Source organism: Tetrao urogallus, assembly GCF_951394365.1.
Source record: "Tetrao urogallus genome assembly, chromosome: 2".
Taxonomy (NCBI): Eukaryota; Metazoa; Chordata; class Aves; order Galliformes; family Phasianidae; genus Tetrao; species Tetrao urogallus.
This window is the reverse complement of record NC_136814.1, coordinates 89,683,666-89,711,596: the sequence shown is the minus strand read 5'-3', so window position 1 is coordinate 89,711,596 and position 27,931 is coordinate 89,683,666. Positions and strand designations below refer to the sequence as shown.

The 27,931-nt window shown below is 41.4% G+C and overlaps 1 protein-coding gene across 3 annotated transcripts in view; it reads left to right on the top strand.

Annotated features, from left to right (window-relative positions):
- Positions 1–9,115, top strand: part of ARHGEF10 (Rho guanine nucleotide exchange factor 10) — a gene marked incomplete at both ends in the record, with an annotated part of 95,639 nt that extends 86,524 nt beyond the window's left edge. For all 3 annotated transcript variants that reach the window (XM_079550698.1, XM_079550697.1, XM_079550696.1), the window contains 2 exons: positions 6,462–6,584; positions 8,613–9,115. In XM_079550698.1, the coding sequence (XP_079406824.1) occupies positions 6,462–6,584; positions 8,613–9,115 (626 nt within the window). The remainder of the gene's footprint in view (positions 1–6,461; positions 6,585–8,612) is intronic.
- Between the last annotated feature and the right edge of the window lie 18,816 nt (positions 9,116–27,931).

Sequence of the window (27,931 nt, the reverse complement as noted above, 5' to 3'; positions counted from 1 at the left end):
CATGCACAGATGTTATTACAGACTGATGTAGGCCAATATGACTCTTAGACCTATGCAGTACTAATGGACACAGGTTTGGGGATGTCTTTCCCCTATGCTGTAATGAGCACATGTGCATCAGGTAAGAGAAATGAGAATGACCATGTTAGCCTTGCAGTAAAAATCTGTTTTAAATCGTGTCCATCTATAGTGTTCTAGGTAGGATGTTTTTAACACGTTGTTTGATTGTAGCACTGTTACAAACCAGCAGCAAATGTCTTGTCTTTAAATAGATTGTATGCTTTAATTAATTGTGGTTATGAAAAGAAATCAAGACCAGTTTTTAAAAAGATTAACTTTCAAAATGTTCTGCTGTCTGTGGGGGAAGGGGGAGGAAGTAGGGCCTCCCTTACACACATTTTATGCTAAATTTCAAACAAATTTAGCTTTGGTATTCATAGCCATGGTAATAAAACTGATGATGTAACGCATGATTATTTTTTTTTCTGTAGAACAGTTTTAGCTAATTATATCTCCTTGGTGTCATTCTTACCCATTTTAATCTCTTTTTTTTTTTTCCCCTCTGTCTTTTCCCAAAATGCACTTCAGTGAATGGAAATGGAAATTTATTTTAGAAGTAGAACAGCACTTTTTATTACAGCAAATGTTCCAAGGGAGGAATCCATTCTAAAAGTGAAATGAATTTCAATTATTTAGCAGCAGCTCTTGGGCATGCTTATGTTATCCCAATAATGCTACACCAGCAAAGGCTAAAAGACAGAGTAGTAGGAGGTTTACATAATAAGCAACACTAAGAGCTTTTGGAACAAAAAAATAAATAAAACTGTGTAGTATACACTCAGATTAAAAAGGAACAAAAATCTGACACAGGAGGAAGAATGAAGTGGCTTCGTAGTTACAAAATGCACATGTTTTTTACATTTTCTGTGGATTTTAATGAACTGATTACTGTTTAGAAGTGTGATGTGCAACAGGACATCTTTTACTTTTTAAAAGAAACAACTCTTAGCTTTCTGAAATCCAGTGGGAGTTCTTTAATATGCAAAAAGAGCACGTAAGTAAAAATTCAGCTTGTATTGAAATGAGGCAGAAGAAATTGATGTAAAAATATTGCTAAGGATCTTAGGAGGAGAGATTAAAAAGAAGAGTGCATGATTATCATTATATAACTTCTTGAAGCTGGACTCCTTTTGCCAAGTTCTTACTAGGAGCAGCGATGCATGATATTGGCCTAATAGGCTGCATGGAGAGGTCATCTGCATCTTCACTTAATGCAGTGGACATAACTTGTTTACATAATGAAATTATCATTATTTTGTAGGTATACAGTAGAAGTAAAAGACAAATTTACTGTTACTGTGTCAGAAAGGCTACTTGAATTACAAAGCTATATTTAGAGGGTACTTGTGGTAATCAATTAAGAAGAGAGGAAGTTTTCATACCCTTGTTAATCAGTTCTCATGATGTTAGATTTTTTCCATTTTGGGGAGAAGACAGCTTTTAATATCACTGCTTACTTTCTTTTTCCTAAAGGATGTGCCTCCTTTACTTTGAGAAAGATAACTCAGCAGCCCACCGAGTAGGAGAGAATCAAAGAATAATGAAATATAAAGGAACTGGCACAGGAAATTACTGTCATTATGATTCAGTGGAATTTAATAATGTAAAAAAGGAGACAGAGCCACGGACCACAAGCCAAAAGTATATATATATATTTTTAAATCATGATTGATTTGTGGAAATGTTTTATATACTGTGTTCACAGAGGTCTGGCTAAGGAAAGAGCTTGACTAAAAAAGTGCCACCTAGATATAGGTCATATTTTGGTAATTTTCATGTCGAATATGTCAGCTAAATGGCATAAAAAGACCAATTAATCTGCTGAGACATCTGAGTGGGTTCTGAATAACTACTGTATCCTAAAACACCCTCTATCAACTGTGTCCCTGCAAGCTGTCGTTCAGCTGTGCTCAGTCACTAGGTAGTCCACATACAAGGGATGTAACTAATACTCTTAGTGACTGTTCTGTGCTCAAGCTGATGATTTTCTGGAGTTGTGGGAAGTTTGTACGTAGGGACACAGGTCTGAAAAATAAACGTGAGCTTACTTTCCATAGCATTTCTGTTTAGTACAGAGCACTCCACGGAAGCGTTGTATGCTGTATCATCAAAACCACAAGCCATAAAATACTTCCTAATATTGTATAACAGAGTTAGGTTCTCTTTAGAAATAACTAAATAAATATCTCCAAAAAGCACAAGGACAGTATGAAAGAAGAAGATTGAGTGGAAGAGCATCGTCATCATTACAGACCATACAACTGTACAGTACAGTGAGACTGATTTTAAGTGGCCTAAGCTCAGCTGTCTGCTAACTGACATACTGAGTAGGAGAAAAAAAATAATATTTGAAGACAAATGTAAAAACTCACTAATGTGCTTCACCTATTAGCTTAGTATTTATGACCAGTGATTGAATCTTAGTGATTAAAAGGTAACTTTTCACCCATCTTTGTCACATCTCACACAGCCTGGTTAGTGAAAATAAATTAAAATCTTACAGCATGTGAGTACACAGTTCTTGGTTTTATTACTAATCTTGTTTTCAATTTCATTTGAATTTCATTTGACACTTTTGAATAACTTTGTTGTACAAATGTTCCTCAGACATGCTTTTTTAAGAGATTTCTGTGACCTTAGTTCACTGTATTTCTCTGCTCATATGAATGATGAAAGGTTACCTGCAGAACAGAGAGGCAATTTCTGTTGATGTTGCTGTACTCTGATTGTATCTGTGTATGCTCTAATGGCACACGTGTGTTTCCTGGACACAGATGGGAAAGGCAAAGAAAAATGGTATCATTTCCTTTCTGCAGAAAACAAACTATACATTGAGACTTAGTTTCCTTTTGTTCCCACCTCACCAGATGCCACAGCATAAAATGTAGTTGCTTTATGATTTTGCTGCTGAGAAATGATTAAAAGATGCATGAAAATCTGAGGTCAGCCCATTTGATTTGCTTTTTTAGACAGTTTTTTATATAGCAGGAAGAGCAAGGTCATGTAAGAGGATATGCACCAGTATGTCCTTGCACGTAGCTAGGGAGCACATGGTTGAATCTGAGTCAGAAGATGAGACCTGAGAAAGGCTGAACACAAAGCAGAAATATATTAAAACTATTTGTCCTTGTGTAAGCCTAATTGGTGACTTCAGTTCTTGGTAGACTCAAGATCTTGGTAAGATTATTTCATGACTTTGACAATTCCATCATTGCACTGGAACAGTGTGATCTAGCAGTTTTCCTATTTAAAGTAATTTTTGTTTGTTTTTGGGATTTGTTTTTCTGACTTACCCCTGTTAGCTCGTTGATTTCTGTCCTTACTGCTCAACAAGTTGTAGAGAACTGGTTTTACTTTTTTCTCTTGATCTGAAATCTGTACAAATACAAAGTCAAGGAATAACAAATAAAAGCAGGAGTTCAAACCTTGGGTAGCAGAGAAATAAGTATTTAAGATTACTATTTATTTGAATGGTATTTTCTCTCTCTTTTTTTTTTTTTTAAGTTATTATATGCTATTTCAAAGTATTTTTTCAAATGCAGATGTTTCCTGCTTTTCAAAGATTTCAAAGCAAACATCATTCCTTTTGACCTCACTGTAGATCTTTCATGCTTAAGGCTGTGTTCCATGTTTAAGATTCTAAGTTGCTGGCTGGTAATTTGCTGTTCTCGCCTACAGAAACAGTGAGGAGCATTATTGGTTTTCACTGGGAACAATTAGTAGTTGTACATAGTTTCAGGGTTGGTGTATAGAGTCATGCATATTATTTTTACATTTTAAACAGTTGAAAAGATATTAAAGATCTATTGTTAGAAATGTGAGCATCTTCTTCAAAGGCTTTGTCAGGCAGAAGTAAAACTGATGTGTTTCACGGTTAAAAAAACTTGAAAATTGCACTTTAATATTTCTGTTTGCACTTCGTAAAACAACTGTAAGTGAAATGGAGTGAGATTAGGCCAACCTGCAGTTTACCTTGTGTTTGCTGTGACACAGGTTGTGGGAGATCTTAAATATCCTGTGTATGTAGCCTGAGCAGATCTGAACTCTAAATCACAAAGTTCAAATCTTGATTTTTGACGACTCCAATATGCAGAGGTTGTTGAACATCCACATTTGAACTTGTTTTGACCTGTTATAAAGGTAAATGTAAAATCTGTATTAGCAAATGATTGAGGAAGACAAATGGTTGTCACATGTTGTATGTACGGCTTTGAAAACAGCGCAAGCAGACTTTTATTGTGCATTACTGTTTTTCTTTCACTCTCAAGGCTACCACATGTCATCACTGTGGGTTTTGATGTGTTTTTGGACAGTGTGTGGTCGCTTGACTGCTCTCTCTCCAGAAGTAGAAATCTGTGCCTCCCCAGAGGACTGTCCATCTAACTAACCAGTGTTGAAAGAGTGTTCTTGTGTGCTTTGCTTTGGAAACTAAATTCATCTCATAAAATAAATAAATAAAGCCTTCCAAAGGTTAATAATTTGTCTAAGGACATAAGCCATGTATGCTTATCTACCTGAAGAGGGATAGTGCCATCATACAAAAAGAAATAATGATAGTTTATGGAAAAACCATAGGTGGCTCTCTTCTAGTCTGTTATTAGTAAGCAAAAATTAAATTAATTTCCCTCATGCTGATTATTCCTTATGTGGCCATGACAGTAATTGGTGAGTGATCTCCCTGTCCTTACCTCAGCCCACAAGCATTTTTCATCACATTTTCTCTCTGTTCTTTTGAGGAGTTGGAGTGATATGGTAGAGCTTAGCTCACCACACTCACTGAAGGCCTCCATGAGTAGATGGAAGCTCTTCAACTTTTTCACGCTAATTACAACTATTGACTGTGACCTCATTGCCTTTAAGGTATTTTAGAATGTGTTTTAGGGTAGTCAAAGCTGAGAATTCAGATCTGGCCCTGCAGGTAATATGTGCCTTTTACAATAAACCATTACTGGATAAATGTTTTGGTTTTGTAGAGTTCTGTGAAGAAAGACTTGGACTGCAGTCCACCTGCTGCTTTCCAGTTGAGTGCTTTAACCTTCAGGCTTCAGTCAAACTGCTTCTCCCCTGCTTTCCAACTGGGTCTGTGATTCATGCATTCTTAGCTGTAAATTGGCCCAGCTTCAAAGGAAGAGATGGAAAATTCATTCATTTGTGATGTACCGTAATTAAGATATTTTTTCAAGGTGTGGAACATGTAGGTTCATCTAAGTTATATCAGAAGTGGAATCCACATTCCCTACTTACTGGTGAAGTGATTAACAACTTGAGGGCTATGATAAAGATGGGAATGACTGCTCTCTTATCATGTAAAGTTAATTGTAAATCCAAGAACATGTAAGCTGTGAACCTGGGTGACTTCACCACAGTTTAAATGCTTCTAAATGGAATCATGGCAGAAGTTTGGGCAGGAATTATTTTTGTCATTTTCCTGTCAAGGGCATTTTGAAAGTAAGTCCAACTACCCAGAATTAAATATTTAGCAAGCATTGTAAGCAGAAATGACTATTTTCCTAAGAAAAACAAAAATCTTGTCAATAGAAGAGATTTGTATGAGGTCAGAGACTAGACTTCTGAGTTCATTTTGTCTGTCTTCTTGAAACAAGGCAAATTACATCTGGTTGCTTAAGAACTTGTCCAAATTTGAGTATGTTCAGTTACAGAGATACTCTGCTATCTCTCTGAGCATCTAGTGGTTGGCTGTCTTCATGGTGAAGAAGGTTTTTCTTACGTTTAAAGCAAATTTGTCATGTTCCAAATTTGACCCGTGGTGTATTATCCTGTCACTGAGCACATCTGAGTAAAGTCTCTTCTGTGTACATTAAGTGCAGACAACTTGTATTTTTCAGTCTCTCTTTGTGCATTATTTACCCCAGTGTCTTGTTCATCTTAATAGGCTTTTACTGGGATTTATCCCAGTATGCCAATGTCATTGTTGTACAGGGGAACCCCAGTGTGGATGTGATACTGTGGACAATGTGGACTTCTTATACTTTTTATACTTTTATTTCACAAAAATAAAACCATGAGAAAAAATTAATCATGAACAAGTTTGAGTCTCAAGTATAGTGTGTTGTTGTAATACGTTATTGAGCACTGGGAAGTGGGATGCCTTTCAGTTTTATTATTAAGAGCAAACACGGTCAAATTTGTAAAAGCATATTTGTAAAGGTAATGTGTGTCTATTTTTAGATACTGTGGTTCAGAGATGTAGGGCAGATAATGCAAGTTCAGCTGTATTTAAATTATGATGTATGTAAAGTTTAATACAATCCCGCAGTGCATTTGCCTTTCTGATGAGTGCTTTGCTGAATGCAGCTGTACAGCTGACTGTGTGTTTGAGGTTACTTTGACCTTGGCAAAGATCATTACATAAATAATACAGCACTTCCTGCACTTCACAGGGCAGCAGCGTGTTTCTGTGACCAGTCTGCTGGTGTGCCATGGCTTATTACTGGTTGGAACAAATCTGGGGATAATAGTAGCATTGCCAGTGCCACGCTTGCAGGGAATTCCCAAAGTAACTGGTGAGTGACATTTCTCAAATGGATTTGGTAGGATGTCATTATGCTGAAGATTTTTTTGCTGTCAGTAGTTCAAATGACTCTGCCAAACTATGTGTGTTGTGGAAGTACTCATCAGGGCTTTGTGATGAAATTCTATCTGTTCTTCTTCCTTATCATTAAAGTATTTTCACATGCCTATCTGGATTTGTCTCAGTTGTTTGAGTCAGGACAGCATTTTTTCTTTATGGAATAAGAACATGGTAGGCATTAATCCTATCAGAGTACAGTAAAAAAAATACAAGAAGAGAAGAGAGGGCATTGCAAAGATTCTTTCTTCCATACTTGGAGAAGGTTGATGCATTAGGTTTAGAGACATGGGTACTGACAATGCAGTACATTCTCTGACTGGTTATTTGGCACACTGTTTTTGTGACCTCTCTTACCAAAACTAGAGACTTGGAACATATGAGAACACACACACACACATACATATATATATTTATTTTATTTTTTTTTTACAACCACCAGTATTTTTGCATTTTGGTGCATTCGTAAGTTAGTTTCATATTGCCTTGTTTGAAACGTAGGAATGCTGCTGAATCATTTTGTAAATGTTTAAGCTGCTAGCAGAAGTGAGATTTTTTTTTTTTTTAAATGTATGTAATTCCAATTAAGTACTACTTTGCCATGCTACAGTTCAGTTTCACAATTTTACTAGAGCTGCTGAGCTGTGGAGAAAAGCTGTCATATTCTATGAGGCAAGTTATTTGTAACCTCCTTCAGGGATTAAAAAAAAAAAGTATATGTAACTTTTCAGAATGAAAATGAATTGTGTTCAGCAACATATGCAGCAATAATCAGGGAATCATTGAGTGGTTTGGGTTGGAAGGGACCTTTAAGATCTTCTAGTTCCAATTCCTTGCTATAGGCAAGGACACCTCCTTCTAGACCAGGTTGCTCACAGCCCCATCCAGCCTGGCTTTGAATGCTTCCAGGGAGGTGGCATCCACAGCCTCACTGGGCAACTTGTTCCAGTGTTTCACCACCTTCACATTAAAGAATTTCTTCCTAATATCTAGTGTAAATCTATTCTCTTACAGTTTAAAGCCATTTGTTCTCAGCCTGCCACTACCTGCCTTTAGAAGAAGTCCCTCCCCAGCTTTCCTATAGGCCCCTACATATGACAAATGTTTCTTAGAAGTTATGGAAGCAATAGTAGGTAAAAATAAATGCAATACAAGTATTTAGAATTTGAACAAAAAAAAAAAATTGCACTTCTCCCACTTGTGCTTTCAGTCCTGATAATTCATCTTTATGCCATTGCACTTTCTGCAAAAGTAGATTTTTATTTTTTTTTTTAATCATAACCTGGAATGTATTAGGGAGTTAGAGATGGATGGGGTGACCTGTAGAGTAGTGGTTTCTTTTCTTTGATAACCTAACTTCTTTTCATCTTATAGGTGATTTTGTATAATGCTATGCTTTTTTTTCTTGCTGTAAGAGCCCCATACACTGATGTTGTTAGAGCTTCTGAATTTGGCATTATGCAATTTGTTTCTCATATATTCTTATGATTTTCATGTGTAATTTTTCCTTGTACTACTAGCAGGTATTGCAATGAAAGAGATGTTCGTATGCTTTTCTAGAATGGTACAGGGGCACGGTAGGATTAACTGAAAACCACATATTTTCTTTGTGGATTACTGTAGAAAACTCAGAATGTTATTTTTGTGTCAATGCCAAAAAAAAGTTAGCAGAAAATGTCTGTATTCATGCTGCCGTAACACAGCACAAGTCGACTTGAATTCATTCTGTTGTGTTCCAACTGGTTTATTGACACAGTCCGAAAACATCCTTATGGCACAATAGATAATATTTTTTCCTACACTGTTCTTTAAATTGTTTATGTACAAGGAAACAGACAGTCTGTGGATGGACTGAATGCATATAACAGGATTTTAAGAGTTATGTGTTCCTAAGCAAATTTAACGATGTAAATATTGCAGAGTGCTGTAATTAAAATATTGTCGTCTTTTCTTTTGGCTGCAGGGAGAGGAATGGTGTCGTATCACGCGCACAATGGGCCGGTCAAGTTTCTTGTAATGGCTACATCTATAAACAAGAAAAACAAAAACAAGCTAAGGAACAGCCTGCCTCATGGCTCAGAATCTAAAGACAAAGACCAGAGGAATGTTCTGCACAGTGACAGACCAGGCTCTTCCAATAGCAGCAACCCTGATACTTCAGTTTGGCTGGGAGGTTCAGCAGTATCCATTGCACAAAAAAGTGACTTGTCTTCGTCTTCTGGATCCCTTACATCAAGTTCCCTAGAGCATAGGCCAGAGGACAGTAACATTTATGAGCTTTTGAAGGATCAAAATATCTCTTTTAAAAATAAAAGACAGAGATCCAAGAAAATGAAAGCAAGTTCAGTATTAGTCATTTCTGGTGGTCAAGGACACAGAAGAGTGAACAAGAAGACCAAGCAGCAACGACAAGATGAATTAGTGTCCTCAGTGATGGTCTGGCAAATCCCACTATTAAATATATGAGTGAACTAAATTCAAGATACTTTCTGCTATTAAAAAGTCTGATATCTTTATACAGCAAATGCCAGCTTAGGACCCAAGCCAAAAGACTTTATGACATGGGAGCAATTTCAGTAGGATTTGATCACAGAATTAAGGGATACAAAGCAGAGTCTTTACATACGTAGAACATTCTGTGGTGTCAGGGTATTGGAAAATGTCTAGCTGTTGATGCTATCTTTGATACTTAGAACAGAAAGGATTTGTCAGACATTTTAAAAGATTTTAGGAGTTTTGTGTTATTTATATTCACATTTATAAATATCGTCATTATGTTCTATAGCACTTGGGGAAGGCAAGGAACATGTGCTGTGTCACATGCTGGTTTTTGCTTATGTAAATCAGCTGTTGTTTCCTTTTCCAAACCGACATATTGCATGGGCCGTAGATTTTAACAAATTAGCACAACAAAATTTTTAACAATAAAAATCCTAATGTGAAAGCTAATATTAGCAATTACTGTAACAGTTAGTAATATCATTCCATAAGCCAGAGTTTGCTCTGAACAAACACAGTTATATTAATTGAAACTTTTTTTTTTTCAACATAGACAATAGATTTTTTCTTTGTATTCTTAATGCTCAGTATTATGAAAAAAGTTGCAGTATAAAAAGTCCATTAATTTTCTTGGTAGGTATAATGTGTCTGTTATTCATCTATGTCATACAGAGAAAGTTGTAAGGATATCGTGGCACACATAATAGAAAGTACAGATAAAGAACAGCTGTGCATTGTAGTGCTGGTAATGCGTTCCCCTCCTGGCAATTTTGTGTCAAAGGTAGATATGGACTGTGCCATTATTAATGAGGTATGCATATCCCAGATGTAAATAATGAGCTCAGAAATATACTGAAATAATCTGTGGGAGGCGCAAGTAATTGTTGTGGATATTCGTCCTACATCGGTGGATCTGTGCTATGTCCTCAGGCAAATACCTATCAGATAATGTCAGTCCACAAGTGCAGACAGCAAGGTTATGGTCCAATCTGCTCACCCAGAGATTCAGCCAAGCATGGTCTGATAAATAGATATTGTAAAACTAGGGTGCACAATTTCTTGCATTTATTCACTGAGTGGGACAAGGTGTTGCTTTGGTACTGTTTTAGAGGGCCGAATTTTAAATAGGGACCCAGTTAATCTTCTTTTTCTTAATGAATGGATATTTCCAAAAGGAATTTTGAACTCGGGGATACTATTGACACTGCTTTTTGCACTATACTCTCTGCATGTGAAATACAAGGCAAGGCCTTCAGCTCAGAAAGATATTGCAAAAAAATGGTTATGAGACACCTTGTTCAGTCACAACGGACTTAATATGTGTGAAATGAGGGCTTCTATCTTCTATCTTCTTCCCTTGTCAATAAACTGAAAGATACAGAGAGATTAAAGCTCTTAGGCTTAATTTGGGTGTGTTAAAAACTCTAATACTGTCCATCAGTTCAGTAAAATATAAACTAAATATATCCAAAGCAAAAGTCTATCAGGTGTTTGCATTGACTAAAATCAAGCGCAAGTTTTGGCTGTTTTGGCGCTTGTCTTGTCCCAGTAAATTATAAATGTACTCTAAATTTTCGGTCTGCTCTGAAAAGTGAATCTGTATCAAGCCAACACCAAAGTCAGTGAAAGTCAGTGAAAGTCAGTGAAAGTCACTGAGTTTGATGGAGTGCTGCAGTAAGGTGGTGTCCTGCCTTGCTGCCACATGGCACACAACCAGGACAGAGGGAATGCTACTGCAGCAAACCTCCTGCTGCCACCAAAACAGACGATTCAACAATCAGATACACACCTACATTTCTTTCCAGGAGGTCAGCTCACATCCTACATCCTTATCAGAAAAGGCAGCTTGAGCCATAACAGCACAAACTCCAGTAAGTCACAAAGAACTTTTGTTAGAGATTGGATTGTAGGTCTGGAGTTTTCCTTACTGCTTTGTGGTTTTATTCTGTGTCTTTCACCACGATTCTTACCGTGTCAGCTGGGTGCTCCCAGCATTGATATGGACTTGGTGTCGGCATCAGTCCCTGTGAAATAAAAAGCAGTGTCTCCAAGGCAGGCTGCCAGCAACATTTCCCCAAAGTTTTCCTCTTCTTGTCCTTGTGCCTGGTCTCCTTGCCTGAGGGTTCAAGACCAGCTGCGTTTTCTACATTCTTCCATAGGCCCTGGGGGTTTATCTTTGCCCACTGTGTGGAAATACTAAATTGTACAGTGTGAGGTGTGTATAAAGCCTCTCCTGCGTAAAAAGCCTATATAACCTGATGTCTCTTTGCTACACTAGAGCAGAAAGACCACAGGTGTGATTCTGCATGCTCCTCAGGTGTGGGCTTCCATGTCCATGCTTTTGGGGCTGGAAGATTATGCTTACTTTTTCATTAAGAATGGTAAGCCAAGACCCATGTAATAAGCTGGAAACCCACGTGTGGAGTTATTACAGGAGGTGCTAGCAATGAGGCATAAGAGTTTTAAAATTCTCAGTGATATTCATCCTACCTTCCAGCTGAAATGTAGCTTTCTTCAGTTTAGTCAAGAGAACAGGAGAAACAAAATACAAATCTGCCCTTCAGAAAGTCCATTGATGTTTTGCCACTGACTTCAGTAAGAACAGAAATAGGTCCTTCATTTACACTATACTGCTTTGAAAGTAAAGATATGTATTTGTCTTACCAAGTGGAAAAAACAAAGATAAGCTGTACACCTTTGGAAATATGAATTGAAGTAGACCTTCAGTGATGGAGCATGACATGCAATGCTTGTTTTCTGATACATAGCTTCCATAATAAGGTATTGCCTTGCAGTGAAAGCAGACAGGAACCAAAGTTTCTCTTACAGCAAGCAAGTAAACTTTATAGCTATTTCTGACTGCTGCTGGGTAGATTGGATTTTGCTTTCTGGTACTGCTTTGCTAGATTTGTAGAATTTATGGAAGACTTTAGGGAAAAGGGGGAGAAAGTGTAACCACTACGATATATTCTGTATATGTTTTCTAACATACAGTAGGGTCTTTTGTAACATGAGCCATAAAAGTACGTATTTATGTTCAAAGTATAAGCTGAGAAATTGTTTAATAAAAAATGTGCTACAACTTAATTTCAGAAGTGCATTTATTGGGTCGCTATATTAACAAGAGAGCTAGAATCTGGGACTTGCATTACTGAATAATGAAATAATATGTAATTAGGACAACAAAAGTTTTAATACTTTCTAGGATTTAATTGCATATGCAATTTCTATAAACGATGTGGACTCGCAGTAAGTTTGACTTCTGTATCAATGGACACAAATTGAACATTTTCACAATGCTGTCTGCAAGGATTACACACCATTTGAGTAGCACGTGTTACATAAAAGTCAGATGCAGTGTTCCAAGTGAGTGTTGCAGAACACAGCATTAGCAGAGGAAATTAATTTTCATTTGGTAACTGGCAATTCATGCTAATTAATGTGCCCTAAAGGATGTATAGGGAATCCCATGATTGTGCTTAAATTCTGAGACTTGTATTCATCAGGCTCAGGAATGGCCTTTCGTGTGTACCTGCACTACTACAAATAAAGAGCTATTGAAAAGAGGTAAAATGAACAACTATTAAAGCCTGCCCTTTGTTCTTTGTTTTTGACACCATGTCTATTTTATGTATTGCTCTGGAAAACACTGACACTTCATTCCCTCTCCTGAAGTGCACTGATATTCCATTTCCTGCCATTCTGATTGCTGAAGTAGCAGACAAAAAAAAACAAAATCAAATTCCATGATTGCAGGATGCTGTGAACTCACGCGCCTCAAGATGGGTTCAGTCCCAGTGGAAATTTGCAACTGCTGTATGGGTGGGATGCTGAGTGTTACAGGTTGTGCACTGCCCCTTTGAGATGTGACAGAATGCTGGGAAAGATCCTGTGTTGTGTTTTAGTGCTTAAACTTCACGGTTCCTCTCTCTAAGACCAATTTGATTCTTAAAGTGCATAAATAAGGGTGGGAAAAACTTGCAGTTTGAAAGGTGCGATTAATGGAGGGCTCTACAAGAGTTTATCTGTATTTCAGTGAGTGATACCATGGGGTTAATTCAGTATTTTTGATTGCTTTATTATATCTTCATAGTAGTAGCAGGACTATTAGTGCAGGAAGTATTAAGAAGGCAGATTATTATCTGTAGCTCAGAAGAAACTGAGTTGTAAAGTGACTTGAAGCCATATGATGAGTTTGAAAAAGAAAACAGATTAAAGATATTACAGCTTGCTAAGCCCTTGATGAGCCTTTTAAGCCATGCTACTCTTTGCAGGCATTCCATGTGTGTGGCTAAGCACTGCCCACTCTGCATACTGGGCAGGAGCAGGGCAGTCTCTTACATGAGACAATAGAAATAGGTGCTCACAGGGGCTGGTTCTTAAACATTTTATGATATTATAATGTGTGCAGAGACACCAGCACAGACTTTACTCCTACCATGGAGATACCAGTGACTGGTGCAAGGAGGACCACAAGTCTGTGGTGGATAATAGGCTGCCTGCGTTATGCCAGAGCTCAGAATTCTACTTTACTTCCATCACTGTTCAGACTTGTCATTTTTATAGTTGTGTGGGGGATCTACAATCTGCTTTTCTCACAAGTGCTGTATGTGCTTTGCTGGATCTGTCTACTGTCTGGTTTTGAGAAATCTGGCTCAACATCTGCAGAATCAGTTGGTTTGCTGCTGCCTTGTACTTGTGCTTACTTGATCCCGGCGCTGTCCTTAAAGGCACGCCATTACCAAACTGCCAGGAACACTCTTTGCCTTTAGGACAAAGCATGAAAATAGCAACACTGAAATAGCACGGAAAGGATCTCAAAATTTCCCAGGCAAATGAAGATTTACTGTGAGTCTATTTGAAATGCAACAATGTGGACGTATGACCAAAAGCACCAGAAGTGCTTTGGCCAAGCTCCATTAACTGCTCAGTAAAAGGCAGTTAGTCATTCACAGCACAACCTTCAAGGGTGTTCAAAGGGATTTTTTTCCTGCAGCAAAACACGCCTTGACAGCAGAACTGCACGCTCTGCTGATGCACGTATTGTTATACTCCAGGGATAATCACAGTTATCACTTACGTGTGTCTCAGCCCAGAAGTTGAGCTAGAGCACCTAGGAGGGAGACAGCACGCCTTGGGGAAGATGAAATCCTTGTAAGCATTCACTGGAAACCGTACATTAGGGATACTTTGACATCAGAAAGTTAAGGTCGGCCGCTTGCAGTTTTTGCAGGCACAGAAGTACCAAGTTACAAATAAAATCTGTGTATTTGCATTCCTGAATACCAACAAGAAAGGCTTTAAACTCAAGAGATCAGATGCATCTTGGCTGCAGAGGCATGGACTTCTCATTTTTGCTCTGTTAGTCCTAATTGGAGAGAAGCATTATGGGGTTTCACCTTGTGCATCAGGGTCACATTGAATGCTGACACAAAGAAATGTGCTAACTTGCACCTACCAAAGCAAATCATAAAGGCTGTCTACTGTGGACTTTTTGATTCCTTCCCTCTGCCAGTGTCTGGAATTTCAGAACTCACCTGTGAGGCTTCGCTCAGTGTTTAATATGCTTTTTTAAAAACGGTTTATTTCCTGGAGAATTGGGTGGCACGCACCACGACCTTTAATGAGATGGGTTATTCTTAGGTTAGCCAAGATGCGTAAACATCTTTTCTATAACGTTCCTACAAGCAGCCTGTGACTCTCTTAATCCAGATCAGAAGCAATGGATGCCATCAGTAAAGTTAAGCTGCTTCTGTGCTGCTGCACACAGCAAATGCTGCTCACGCACCCACTGTGCCAGGTGGGATCCTCCAGCCATCCGCACCCCTGCACCAGCCCCGCTACCTGAGCAAGCAGAGATGGCCGCAGCCTGTAGCTCTGTGTGCTGACATTTCATTGGCGTGCCAGTATTTGGAAGGAATGTACTGATCACAAGGTATTTTGCTCCCAAGCCGTAGTGCTGACCATGGACGTACTTTGATTATGGACGTACTGATTATGGCTGGGAAAGAACACTGACAGGATTTCTCATATTACTGCAAAGAGCAAGGTTAGGTTTTAATTCTGTTTCAAATCCTTTGGTTTTTATGATCTTTTTTTAGTAAATTAGGAGAAAATGTGCTTGTTTTCCCAATGGTCCATCTAAGTAAACACTGCAAGTCCCCCACCTCTTAACCTGACCAAATACTTTTAACCAAATTAACAGCTTTTCTACCTGTTCAGAGCACTGTTCTGGGTGATAAAGCTCTCAGTAATCCACTCTCTTTTGCTGTGCTCCTTGTTCTTTTCTCTTATAAATAATACTGATCTGTCTCTGGTGCATAAAAGCATGCAACCCAACCCTGAAGAAACTTTCATGATCTATTTTTCCTTATGGCTATTACTACTCCTACAACCTGATCACTTTTACAGTGATCTTCAAATTCTAATATTTGAGTGCATTATACAAAGGATATAATACACAAAGGTAGATCAGCTCGAGTCCTCAGAAATACTGTTCTCTGATTATGATGCATGCTGTGTAACATGCCTACAGCATGTATGCTGTTTGTAGTCCAGACATACAGGATTTATTTTAGTCGTCTTGGGCTGCTCAGCAGACGTATAATGAGCTGTTGTTGTGAGCCAGCAATAGCAATCACACCAACCCTTGAGGCTGTTATGTTATAGAAAAAGAAGCATTTCGCACACAAGTAGTAAGCTGTCAAACACAGGATGAGCAAAATAAGCCAGTATTTTTCCCCTGTTTTGTTTTGCTTACATTTTGGCTTCTAGCCATGAACCAGATCTCTGGATGCTGCAGGAACCACTGTTATCAGCTACTACTGCTAACTACCTGATACTTACCTCACTGTGCACAGGTGAAATACTACTGGGTTTTACCTGTGCCACTCCCAGAATTTTGGTGTTGCAATGTTTAGTTGTCCAGTACACCCACATGTCAATCCAAACCACAGAAGAATAGTCTGCCAACAGCTTTGCACATTGTGCAAACAAGTCTAGTTTGTATAGGCATGCAAGTCCTACCTGGTGTGCTGGACGTGTGCCCACAGCATGACAGACTCAGCAAGAGCAAGCTACACAACACACCCAATTAGCAGGGTAAATGATGGAGCACAGACCTGTGCCCAGCTCTGTGTCCTTGTCAGCATGGCTGTGCTGTGCTCTGATAAGATCTGAGCACCTGTACGTGCATCTGGATATGGGTGCTATTGGGTGTCACTGCCAGGAGAATGGTATTCAGCTCTGCTGCCCCTTTCTCCACTGGAGCCATCACAGTCTGAAGTCTTCAAAGAAGAAGAAATTGGGAATCTGTTGTTTATCCCGATGTGGAATCAAAAGTGAGAAGGGTGCCTATTTTGTCTCCAAGTTTAGGTGCAATATTCCTATGCCTATTCCCAATGTTGTGCCTACTCTACACTAGGACAATTCATTTCTCAGTTAGGTGTTTAAAATCAGTCATTTACTACTACACCAGCATGACTTTACAGCTAATGGAGAGAAATAGGCAATATCAAAAGACGATTCAACTAATCCAAAGATATAATGTCTAAGTTAGGCGAGAAATATTGCCCTCCAGACATGTTTATTGCAGTACATTAATTATAAGTGCAGCCTCAGTGAACTGCAGAGAAATCGCAGAATGAGAACTAAGATGATTTCCACAGATTTTAGCACCATCTCCAGATCCACTAAGAACTGCAAGGCTAGTTGATGAGCAGCCTTATTCTCTGTGGGACGTTCCCAGCTTATGAAACACAGAGCAGCTGTAATTGCAAAAATATGCTAATATGTCAGCATATGTCAGCTAATATGTTTTATCTGTTTACACTTAAAGGTTTGAGGACAAATGTACACAGGGGACTGGAAAGAAAATTAAAGAATGGGCTTTAGGCTGGAGTTCAGAAAGTTTGGGCTGCCAAAAACTGGAATTAAAAAAAAAAAAAAAAAAAAAAAAGAAGAAGAAAAGAAAAAAAAAAAAGAACAGAAGTTATCTTACCTGATCTACTTCTGAAAATGCTCAATGAGGGAAAGAGAATAAAGTCTGCAAAGCCAAATGCTACCTGGCTTCTCAATCTGGAACCTCCGTAGAGTTCACTGCACAGGTCTTCTGCTGGCCCTGGCCACAGGGCAAGGATGACCCCGTAATACACACAAATATGCTACCTCCAAGCCACTGGTTATCTACAAACCATTCTCAGTCATCCCAAGCTCAAACACCTCTGTGCAAACATAGACTAGAGTTTGATGTGACATGAAACTTGATGAAGAGCTACACAAGTTCTGTAGTGCTTAAAGTCATTGTATATTCAGAAAACATGAGCCAAAATGATCCTAAATGATCCCAGGTATGATGCTGTTGGCACGGTTTTGTTAATGAAAACAGAAGTGAGGCTTTTGAAAATCATTTCCCAGACCTCTATTTGTTGTCCAGTTTCAGTGCCATTTTGAAATATATAGCACGTAAAGTCACACCAAACAGCAGGAAGATTGGTTCCTGATGTCAGGAGAGTCATTCCTGGCAGGCTGCAATGGATCTGCTAGTATCACGTGTTAACTTCTTCCAACAAGCCAGGAATGAAACCTTGCACAGTAACAGACCCAAATGAGAGAAGAGCAGGAAATTCACTATTATGCTGAAGACTTATGTTGTAACCACTAATTATTCTAAAACCCCCACAACACTGTATTATTATTACTTATTCACCTCATGGTCCCAGAAAGCACAATGGTCTCTCAGCAGAGATGAGACATGACCTCAGCTTGACAACTAGCATTAAGTTAAGCACTGCACTTAAGTATGCGCATAAGATGAGTAGAACCAATAGCTTCAAGAGGTTACACTTATCCAGCATTGCAGGCAGGAGCTGCAGCGTCCTGGGGACAGAAACATAGAATGGTTTGGGTTGGAAGGGTTGTAGCAGAGGTGAAAAAGAGGAGCAAAGGGACACAATGACTGAGGAGACACGCAGCGCTGCTCATCCACCATAAACATGGAGCAGAAAGATCCCTGGAGGTGTTCAAGAAAAGGGTAGGTGTGTCACCGAGGGACACGGGTTAGTGGGCATGGTGGGAGTGAGTTGATGGTTGGACCTGGTGATCTTAGCATTGTTTTCCAGCCTTAACGATTCTAGGAGTGTGCAGTTACAATGGTGGCATGGCCAGCACAAGGAGAAATGAAGGGATGGGGTCCTTGAGAGGATAGGAGGGAGCAGCTCTGCTCAGGAAAGCGAAGAGCCTCTGGGTGCTGCTGAGGAGTCCAACAGGACGCCAGAGCCAGAAGAGGAGGAAATGGAGAAAAACTGCAGAAAAGCAAGGTTTGAGAAAAGCACAATGGGAAAACGATGCATTGTGAAAGCAGTATGAAATATCCGTGCATTGTTAATGGTTTATGAAGGCTTGGAAATGCGGCGTCGTTGTTCAGGAGGCACCGCACACCGTCACAGTGGAAGTCTGAGAACCACTGACTCCGTCAAGAGAGCAGAGCCAGAGCACGCGCAGCGTGACCAAAGGGCTCATTCCATTTTCAAGAAACTGGGAAGCCTCTCTAATTCTGAGAACTTTGATTAGAACCTCAGCCTTGAAAAGCGCGATAAATTTGCAACCCAGACCCAAACTGCAGCCAAACGGAAACCACCTGGCCCTCGTCCAGCCGTTTCAGCCGACCGAAACACAGGGGAAGGGAAGCTCCCGCTGCCCTATCCGCCCAGAAGCCGACGGGAGGGTTCCCGAGGCGGCTGGCGGACGGGGCCCGGCCCCGCAGCGGGAGCGGCGTTAGGGCACGGCGAGCCGCCCTCCGTCCCCGTCCCCTCCCGGAGGCGCCTCCGCCGGGGAGCTCCCCTCAGCGCGGCCAGGTGGGGCCGTCCCCGCCTCCCCGCCCCTCGGGCGGCGCGCTCCCCGGCCGGCAGCGGCTCGTCCCAGCGCTGCCCGCCACGCGCAACAGGTCGGCGCCGGGAGAGCCGCTTCCTCCCGCTCCGTGCGTGTGTGCGCGCCGCTGTGCCGGGAAACAAAGGGGCCGAGCGCAGCTTCTGCGCGGCGCGGGCTCCCGCGTTCAGCCATTTGCAGCGCCCGGCAGCGCCCCTCCGCCTCTCTCTCTGTCTCCATCTCCCCCTTCCTCCCCTCCCTCTCCCTCCTCCCACCGCTCTCCCCCCCCTGTCGCCGGCGTTCCGCGGAGCTGCTCTGCAACGCCGGGCCCGCGGGTGGGCGGGCGACGGGCATCGCGCCCGGACCGGGACTGCCCGCGGGCTGCCTTGCCGGAGCCGCGCTGCCCGAAGGTAAGCGAGGCGGTGCGCGGTGGCGGCGGCGGCGACCGGGCCGTTCGGTGTCCCCGGGTGCGGGGAGGGGACCGGGCAGTACGCGGGTTGCCGCCCCGAGGAGCCGCGGATGGGGCTGCGGCCCCGCGGTAACCGCGTTCGTAGCTGGCATCTGGCGCACCGCGGGGTTTAATCGCGCTGAGCTTTGCCATCCGTCCCCATTAATGCGCCTCGCTGCCCGGCCCTACGAGCGTCTGCCCCCGCCTGTCACAGCGTTGCGCGTTTCTCTCCGTGCTGACTCGCTCTGACCTGCTGGCGGTGCGCCCTGCAGCCGTGTGCGGGATGCGTACCGGCGACACGGCGGCTGCTTCCCGCCGTAAGTGCTTTACGGCGTGATCCCCCGGCTCGCTGAGAGCTCGTGTGCGGCACTCGGTGTGTGCGTGCACACGGCTCCGCGGCAGGGCAGGCTCCGGCAGTGACAAGTGAGTTCCGCCGAATAGCGTTGGTTTGCCAACAGGATGGTTGTAGGTCTGCGCCTTCAGCGCTGCAAAAGCAGCTCCCCGACCCCAGCTTACACGTAGTGCGGAAAATGACAGTCGGTGTTAGGTTCTACGGCCAACTTCTCCAGCTCAGCAAGGGGAAAAGCTCTCTACAAATACCGTTCTGAATCTTTTGGCACGGCAATTAAACGAAGAATAGAAAAACTAGAACAGAAAGCTGGAAAATGTAGGGCAATAAAAAAATAGAAAAGCAATAAAGAATAGAATAGCAGTAAAATAGAGCGATCCTTTTAATATGATTTGGGACACTAACGAATGGCCTCCATTTGTTTACGTATTTAACCGCCTGTCTCCCAGAAGTGAATTAAATGCTTATACAAAAGTACTGTGTTGCAGTACTCCCTGGTTTTTACAGCTCTGGCCTGCCACCTTCCCTGCCCACGCTGTATTCCCAGAGCCCATCCCACGCTGTATATTCTCTCTGTAATTAGGACGTCTGCTGCATGCTGGCAGGTCCTCCAGCCATCCAGCACTGATGGCTTTGTCTGGTCAGGACCCATGGAAGTGCTAAAGCCCAACCCCTTGCTGCCCCAGCACTCCTCAGCCTTTGGGTCCTGTTCCTGGCAGCAGTGGTACTGAACTCAGGATCACACTTGGAGCTGGGATTTGCAGCTCTGGGCCTTTGACAATTATTAGAAAGTCTGAAATCCTTAATAGCTTCCTTCCTTCTTCACTTACATCACTTTTTTGTGTGTGTAGCAACTAGTCCAAATAGGCGGGCAGAATGATTGTTTGAAACATCAATCAATATTAGATTGCTGTTGTTTGGCAAGCACATTCAATGAAAGCCATTAACTAGCTTTACTATAGTAAAGCAGGATTATAGTATTTAGGGCTAGCCCGGGTTACCTTAGAGACGGCTGTGGTTACATGACTGGATCCAGATCTTGCCTAATGGGGGCTCAGCATCCTGCAGTATCTTGTTGCAAGAGGATGTTAAGGGCAGCTGGCTGCAAAAGATGGCTGTAATAAAACTTGAAAGAAAGCACTTCAGTTTCTTTTAGAGCAGAATTAAACTTGGTGGTGGTGGTGCTCGTTTTGATCCTATGAGATCCTGTGTGGACTTTGCAGGGATTTTCATATTGACACTTAGTGAAGTTTTGCAGCACTGCAGTTAGGAAGCTATTTCTTTCCCAAGAACAGAAGCTGAAAAGTTATTTCTTACTACTTTAGGTGCTTAGGTGCTTAGAAGCACTCATTTTAGATGTTTTTATTGTGTTTGATCTCATTGGCCTTCTTGGGACATGGTGCTGCTTTTCTTTTCGCTGGAATGGTCATCTGCCATTGTTTCTTTTTTGCTTTTGTTCTGAGTGTTGTTTTGTTGGAGAACAGGTGTGATTTATTTGTTTTTATTTGAAGAATTATTTTTATTGAAGAAGAATTACTTTACAGCAGTTCAGAGTTTGACAACCAGCTTAACCTGATCTATGGCTGAGACATCATAAAATGAGAGAAGACCTTGTTCCTTCCCCAGCCTGGGCCGAGAGATCCTGTCTTGTGCCAGCTGCAGAGCATGTGGCAACATAGTGAATGGATGGAGATTTCACCCTCCCTCTGCAGTGACCTCAGCAGTTTACTGGCATAGGTTTTTGCTTTAGTACTATGATTGGGGCTGATCCTGTCTCTAGCATTTAAATCTGCAAGGCTGGGACCATAAACACTGTGTTTTCTTAATCAGATGGTGGTGGCAATCCTGTAGTCTTTCTCTGTCCTCCTTGGTTGCTGACCAGCAGTTATGGCTTTGAAAAATTTTGTCAGTAATCTACTTGTTAATACAACTGTGTGTCAATACAAAAAAGTGTTGGCTGCATCCTTTGTTCTGCAGTGCACGTTTCCATCCTTACGCCACATCAATGGACAGGAATTCACAATCAGTTCAGTCAGTTTATTTTATGCAAAACAAGCTGAAAAAAAAAATCCAGTGGTTTCTCAGATTGTGCGCAGAGCATCGGAAGGAAAAGAAAGACGTGTCACAGAAATGCTTTTCAGGTGCAGTGTTTCATGAGCTGCCACTGCTATGCCTCTGGCTCACACACCCTAGCTGACAGCCTTTGTAAATCCACATGGAAGCACGCCAGAAACTGTGACCTCTCCATACAGATCCACATGAGTTGGACAAGCAGCTTCCATGCTGTGTTCTATCACAACCAGGTTGGCATTAATTAATAGTCCCGAAATTATTTTGTGCATACACATGCACAGAGTGCATACATGCAACAACAAAAGCTGTTTGTTGTTTCTCTGGACACTGACTCCCCCAGGAATATTTTGGGAGCAGAGTGAGCCTCCCGAGTGGGTCCCTGCTGTTGGAAGGCTCCCAGGCTTTTGTCTCATTTTGGACTATCAACCTGTCAGAGATTGGCAGTATTGTGCTTTTCTTTTTTTTGGTGTTTTTTTTTTCTCCCCCTTGGAAACAATTCTTCTTTTCTCTCTTGTAAGTAAATGGGAAGAACAGGCCCTGAGAGCTGGAGATAAATTCTGCTTTCTGCGACCTATTTTTTAGTGTTGTGTGCTAAGAACCTAACACCAACCCTTTGCTATGGGAATGGCATGCTAACAATAAATGCTCTGATTCACTCAGTCAAAGACAAATCTCATCATGGGAGAGCTTTCCTCTTAGCCTGTAGTTTTCTTTCATCTCTTCTTCACTGCACTCCTTCAGTTCTTCAGTTCAATACAAGCTACTGTACACATTTGTATATACAGTGTGGGAAATCCTGATGCTCTAGAAGTTAATAGGAATTTTCCCTTGGCTACAACAGGGGTGGGATTTAATGTGTTGTGAGATTCTGCCCTTATCAAAAAGCACAGTGAAAATGAGATGAAGTGGTCAGCGCAGAGCCAACATGTTTCTTGTTTAATAACAACTGACATTAGGATCTCAAAGGACTTCGATTTTCACAGCAAAGCTTTAGAGTAAATATTGTTGGAGTGTACTGCTTTGTGAACTTTGGAATTTGCTGCATATTGCAGGATGGTTGCAATGTGGTGCTGGAAAAGGAAGGCACAGACTGCTCACGTCTGTTCAGGCAGTGACTTTCACAGGTGCACTTGGTTTGTCAGGATGAGGTCTGTACCACTCTGGTGTTCTACTTTTGTGAGGTATTGATCAGAAGGTCTTTGTAATGGGCAGCACAGTTGCAAATGTCTGTCAGACTGTTGGTATCTTAGCCCCGTGTCTGGACAGAATCCTTGCCAAGACATTCTACAGCTTCACAAGGTAATAAATACTTCTGTTGTATCCCCCAAAAGAGGCAACTTTGCAGAGAACAGTGTCTGAAAACCTTGCCATCTGCTTTGAGAAGATGCCATTGATAGGTATCTAAATCTCTGTCTAGTCAGAGGCAACAAAACTTCACATATGGATGCAAATGATCAAAATCTCAGAATGGTCAAGAATCACAAATTGAGATTTCTGGATTGTGCTTCAGAATCCTAACTGTGAAACCAAGCACCTGTCTGCCTCATGTTCTGATTTAATGGCATCGGTTCTTACTACAGGTCTGGCCATCTTCAGTTCTGCCCAGGTTGCTGCTTAACAAATGCAAGAGTAACACCACAGCTGCTGTATCTGATGCAGATTTAACCATATATATTAACAGGGCTTTATAATATTGTACGCAAAGGAATGGTAGGGTAGGCAGCCATGTTGCAGCCTTCTTCTCTGTGTAAGAAAGACAGAGAGCAGATGTGACAGTTCCAAGATAGCTGTGATCATCATCATCCTTCATGATTATGCTGCCAGTCGATATGTCTGTTCAGAAGGAGCACGAATCTTTTGGTGAAAATAGGCATGTCAACATGTACGAGACTGCAGAAGATGAAAAAGTGAACCCCAAAGTAAAGCACAGCATGTGTATTCCTTAAAGGTATCCACAGTGATCCACTCAACACCTGATTTACCAGCAAGGTCATTAGCTGAAACAGAGAAGTTCTATGCTGAGGGACAGATTGTTTGAACAGAAGATTGCTTTGACCTAATTCAACCAGAAGTTGTTGGCTTGGTACAGGAATAAAATTCTTTGGCTTGTGCTTGGAGGAATAAATTAGATAACCAGACAGTGTTTTCTGTGCTTTAAATTCAGGCTTATTAACTGTTAACGAATCTGCTATGTAAAAAAAAAAAAAAAAAAAAAAAAAAAAAAAAAAAATCTATTTATTGCAAGAAATAGTGAATTACACTAAATTGTAAATGTCAAAGTTGAGAAATCACTGCAGCCAGAAAACCTTTGCCTCAACACTCAGTTCAGCTTATAAAGTTCACAATATGGTAAAAAAAGAATGTCATGCACCAAATGCAGGAAGTGTCAGGCTGTGGAAACAAAAGTGTTTTAATAGGAACCCATTGTATTTCTGTGTCAGACTGGCCAGAAACTGTTCCCTTCGAGTAATGCAAACGGCATGCATCTCACTCAATTTTCTCTTCTTCCCTTGTTTAGTTCCAGTGATGACATGGCATAGACTCGTAATTTGTTGAGACCTCAGTTTCATTGTTGCTGCAGACATATCCCCACTGCTTGGTGGAGTCATTGCTGATTCTGTGTGGGTATTTCTGGCAGGGGAGTCTAGCCACAAGAAATACCTTGACTCCAACATATATTTCTGCTTTGACATCAGCAAAAGTACTTTAAAAACATGACACAAGCTGGGACAGACTGTGTCCCCAGACAGCTCAGCTGAGCCCTGCCCCACAGAGTATGATGGGAAGAAAAATGGGAAGTTCCCTTTCATCAGGGAGCACAACTCTATATTCTTTTTTTCTCTCTTTCCATAACATTTTGATTGTTTCTCTGAAAAGCTGTAGTATGAAGGAGAGTAGCTTTCCTCTCATAGTACATAGCTTGATGATTTGGTTGCTCATTTGAGGGTTTTTTTTAAGCTTGTCAGTTAAAGGAAGGAGAAGCAGTGTCATTATTGGTATCTTTTAAAATTTTGGACACAATTCTGGCCTAAGACACCCAAACCAAGAATTAACACTTCTTAGTTGCTTGTGTTAAGCGTTTCAGCATTGTAATCTTCAGTATTTCTCCACTGGCTAGTCCTCTGTAGCTCTCATGTGCTGCTACTTAGGGATCCCATTGTATTGGCATACATCTATACCTGCATGCTGTGTATCTGTATGCTGCAGATTCCTTTGCAGGAGCTGGATGTGGATGGATCAGCAGTACCATACATCTCAGACACTAAATCCATTTGTCTCTTTTCCTGTGGGAGAACTGGGAGGTGCATCCCACCCACAAATCAGTTCTGTGTAGGAATATGGCTCCAGGCCTGCACCATCCCTCTCTACCTTGGCCTGGTTTCCATGGAATAATAAATAAAAAATGTCAGACTCATGAGTCACCTAATAATTCACGGTAATAGGTTCAACAATGTACTATACCAACAGCACTTCAATGGCAGATGGAAGTCTGTGCAAGCTAAATCTTTGCTTCCTTTCTGATTAGGGAGTATGGATTGTCATGTTGGACTATATTTTCCTGTCTGTTCTGGCTCTTAGGTTTATCTCTGTTGTATTGCCATCTGTTGTATAGAACTGCCCTCAAAGTCAGCCTTTGCCACGCTTCAGAGCAATGGCGCATCTCTGCATCTTTGAATCCAGTCCACAGGCTGTGTTGTGATAACATCTACAGAAATCTAAAGCTATTTTATGAATCTAACTAGATGTACTGTGACCTTTAGCTGTGGTTGGGGTGGTTCTAAACCTTCAGTTGGAAAATGTATTGGTAGAAATAGCAAGGAAACTACATGTTGTCAGAAAATGAGAAGGATGTCATTCACTGCATATCTGAAGGATCTCTGCATTTCTAAGTATCACTCACCTAATTGGCCAAGAAATCAATGAGCCTGTTCAGTCTAAAGGGGAACTTTTTTCCCTTAAGTACCTGACTTAGACTTTGTCTGGAAGAAGTGATTTTATTATAACATTCTCTTGAAGTTTTCCTTTTACTTTCTTTTCCTACGTATAAGCCTGAGAAGAATGGGATATTGTTGGCTGTCCTTTGAAGTATATATTTACTTCTAAAGTTCTTTCTCAAGCACAGTGGTGATAGACTTTGGTAGATGGCTCATGCTTTCAGCTCTGTAATGCGTGTTCCTTTCTGTAATGATATTAAAAGCAAAACCCATTTTTATCTTAAGCAAGGAATTTCATTTCATCCAAATTTATTGGCCTGTCTTCTGTGTGTAAAAATAAAAATTCAGTGCGTTCATTGACATCAAACTGTAACACACAACAAAACCTGAATCTTCTCATATTTCCTGAAATCTGTTTGTAAAAATCTGCTGGTTTGCTTGACTTGGCCTTCTGATGCATATTCTCTCCCTCTTTTGTTAGGATCATCATTACCAAAGTGTTTCCAGAGACTTTGAATGTGTTTTAATTATTTATTTGTTGACAGCGGTGTTTAATCTCAAAAACATTTCTGCAATCAACATTAACCACACTAATACAACAGCTAGGCTTTTAGTCATCGCAAGCTGATGCCTTGCTCAATGTCTTTACACCCGGTGCATGGCAATTTCCAGAAGTTAAAGTTGGAAAGGATCACTAGATCAGTTAATCTGATAACAGAATCACCAAAGTTGGAGAAGACTTCCAAGATCATCTAGTCCAATCATCAACCTTCCACCAGTATTTCCACACTAAACCATGCCCCTTAGTACGACATATTAACATATCTTGAACACCTCCGGGGATGGTGACTTCACCACCTCCCTGGGCAGTCCATTCTAGTGCCCGATCACTCTTGTGGAGAAGAATTTGTTCCTAATGTCCAACCTGTACCTCCACTGGCACAACTTGACACTTCCTCTATTCCTATCACTGGTTATGCAGGAGAAGAGGCCATCCCCCACCTTGCCACAACCTCCATTCAGGTAGTTGTACAGAGTGATAAGGTCTGCCTGAGCCTCCTCCACATGGAACAATCCTGAGGGAACAGTTCCCTTGGCTGCTCCTCATAGAACTTGTACTCTAGACTCTTCACAGCTTCATTGCCCTTCTCTGGACATGCTCAAGGGCCTCAATGTCTTTCTTGTAATGAGGAGCCCAAAACTGAACACAGTACTCAAGGTGCAGTCTCACCAGAACTGAGTATAGAGGAGCAGTCAGCTCCCTGCTCCTGCTGACAACACTATTTTTGATACAAGCCAGGATGCCACTGATCTTCTTGGCCACCTAGGCATGCTGCTGATTTGTATTCAGCTGAGCATCAACCAACAGACCCAAATTCTTTCTTCCACACAGTCTTCCAGCCACTCTACCCCAAGCCTGTAGCGTTGCCTGTTGTGTTGTTGTGATCAAAGTGCAGGATCTGGCACTTGGCTTTGTTGAATTTCATCCCATTGGCCTCAGCCCATCAATTCGGTCTGTTTGGATCCCTCTGTAGAGCCTTCCTACTCTTAGACAGATCCACACTTCCTCCCAGCTTGGTGTCATCTGCAGACTTGCCAAAGGTGCCCTCAATCCCCTCATCCAGGTCATCAGTGAGGATACTGAACAGGACAGGCCCCAAAAGCCAACCCCTGAGGAGCACCACTTGTGACTGGCTGCCATCTGGATTTAACTCCATTCACCACCACTCTCTGAGCCTTGCCATTCAACTAGTACTTTACTCAGTGGAGAGCATACCTGTCCAAGACCACTTTCTACAGAACAATACTGTGGGAGATGTGTCAAAGGCTTTGCTGAAGTCTAGGTAGGCTTTGTCAGCAGCCTTTCCCTCATCTATCAGAAGGGTCTCTCAATCATAGAAGGTTGGTCAAGCAGGACCTGCCTTTTATGAACCTGTTCTGTCTGGGTCTGATACTTTTGTTGTCCTGCACATATTGTGTGGTCTTTCTCAAGGTCCTGTCAAACTAAATCCTTCCTGTGCTGCAAAGTACTTTCCAGCGAGACTTTTGTTTGTAGAACTCCTAGAGTTAAAGAACACAGCAGTTCTCATTTTTTGTTTCAGAGATTGATAGCA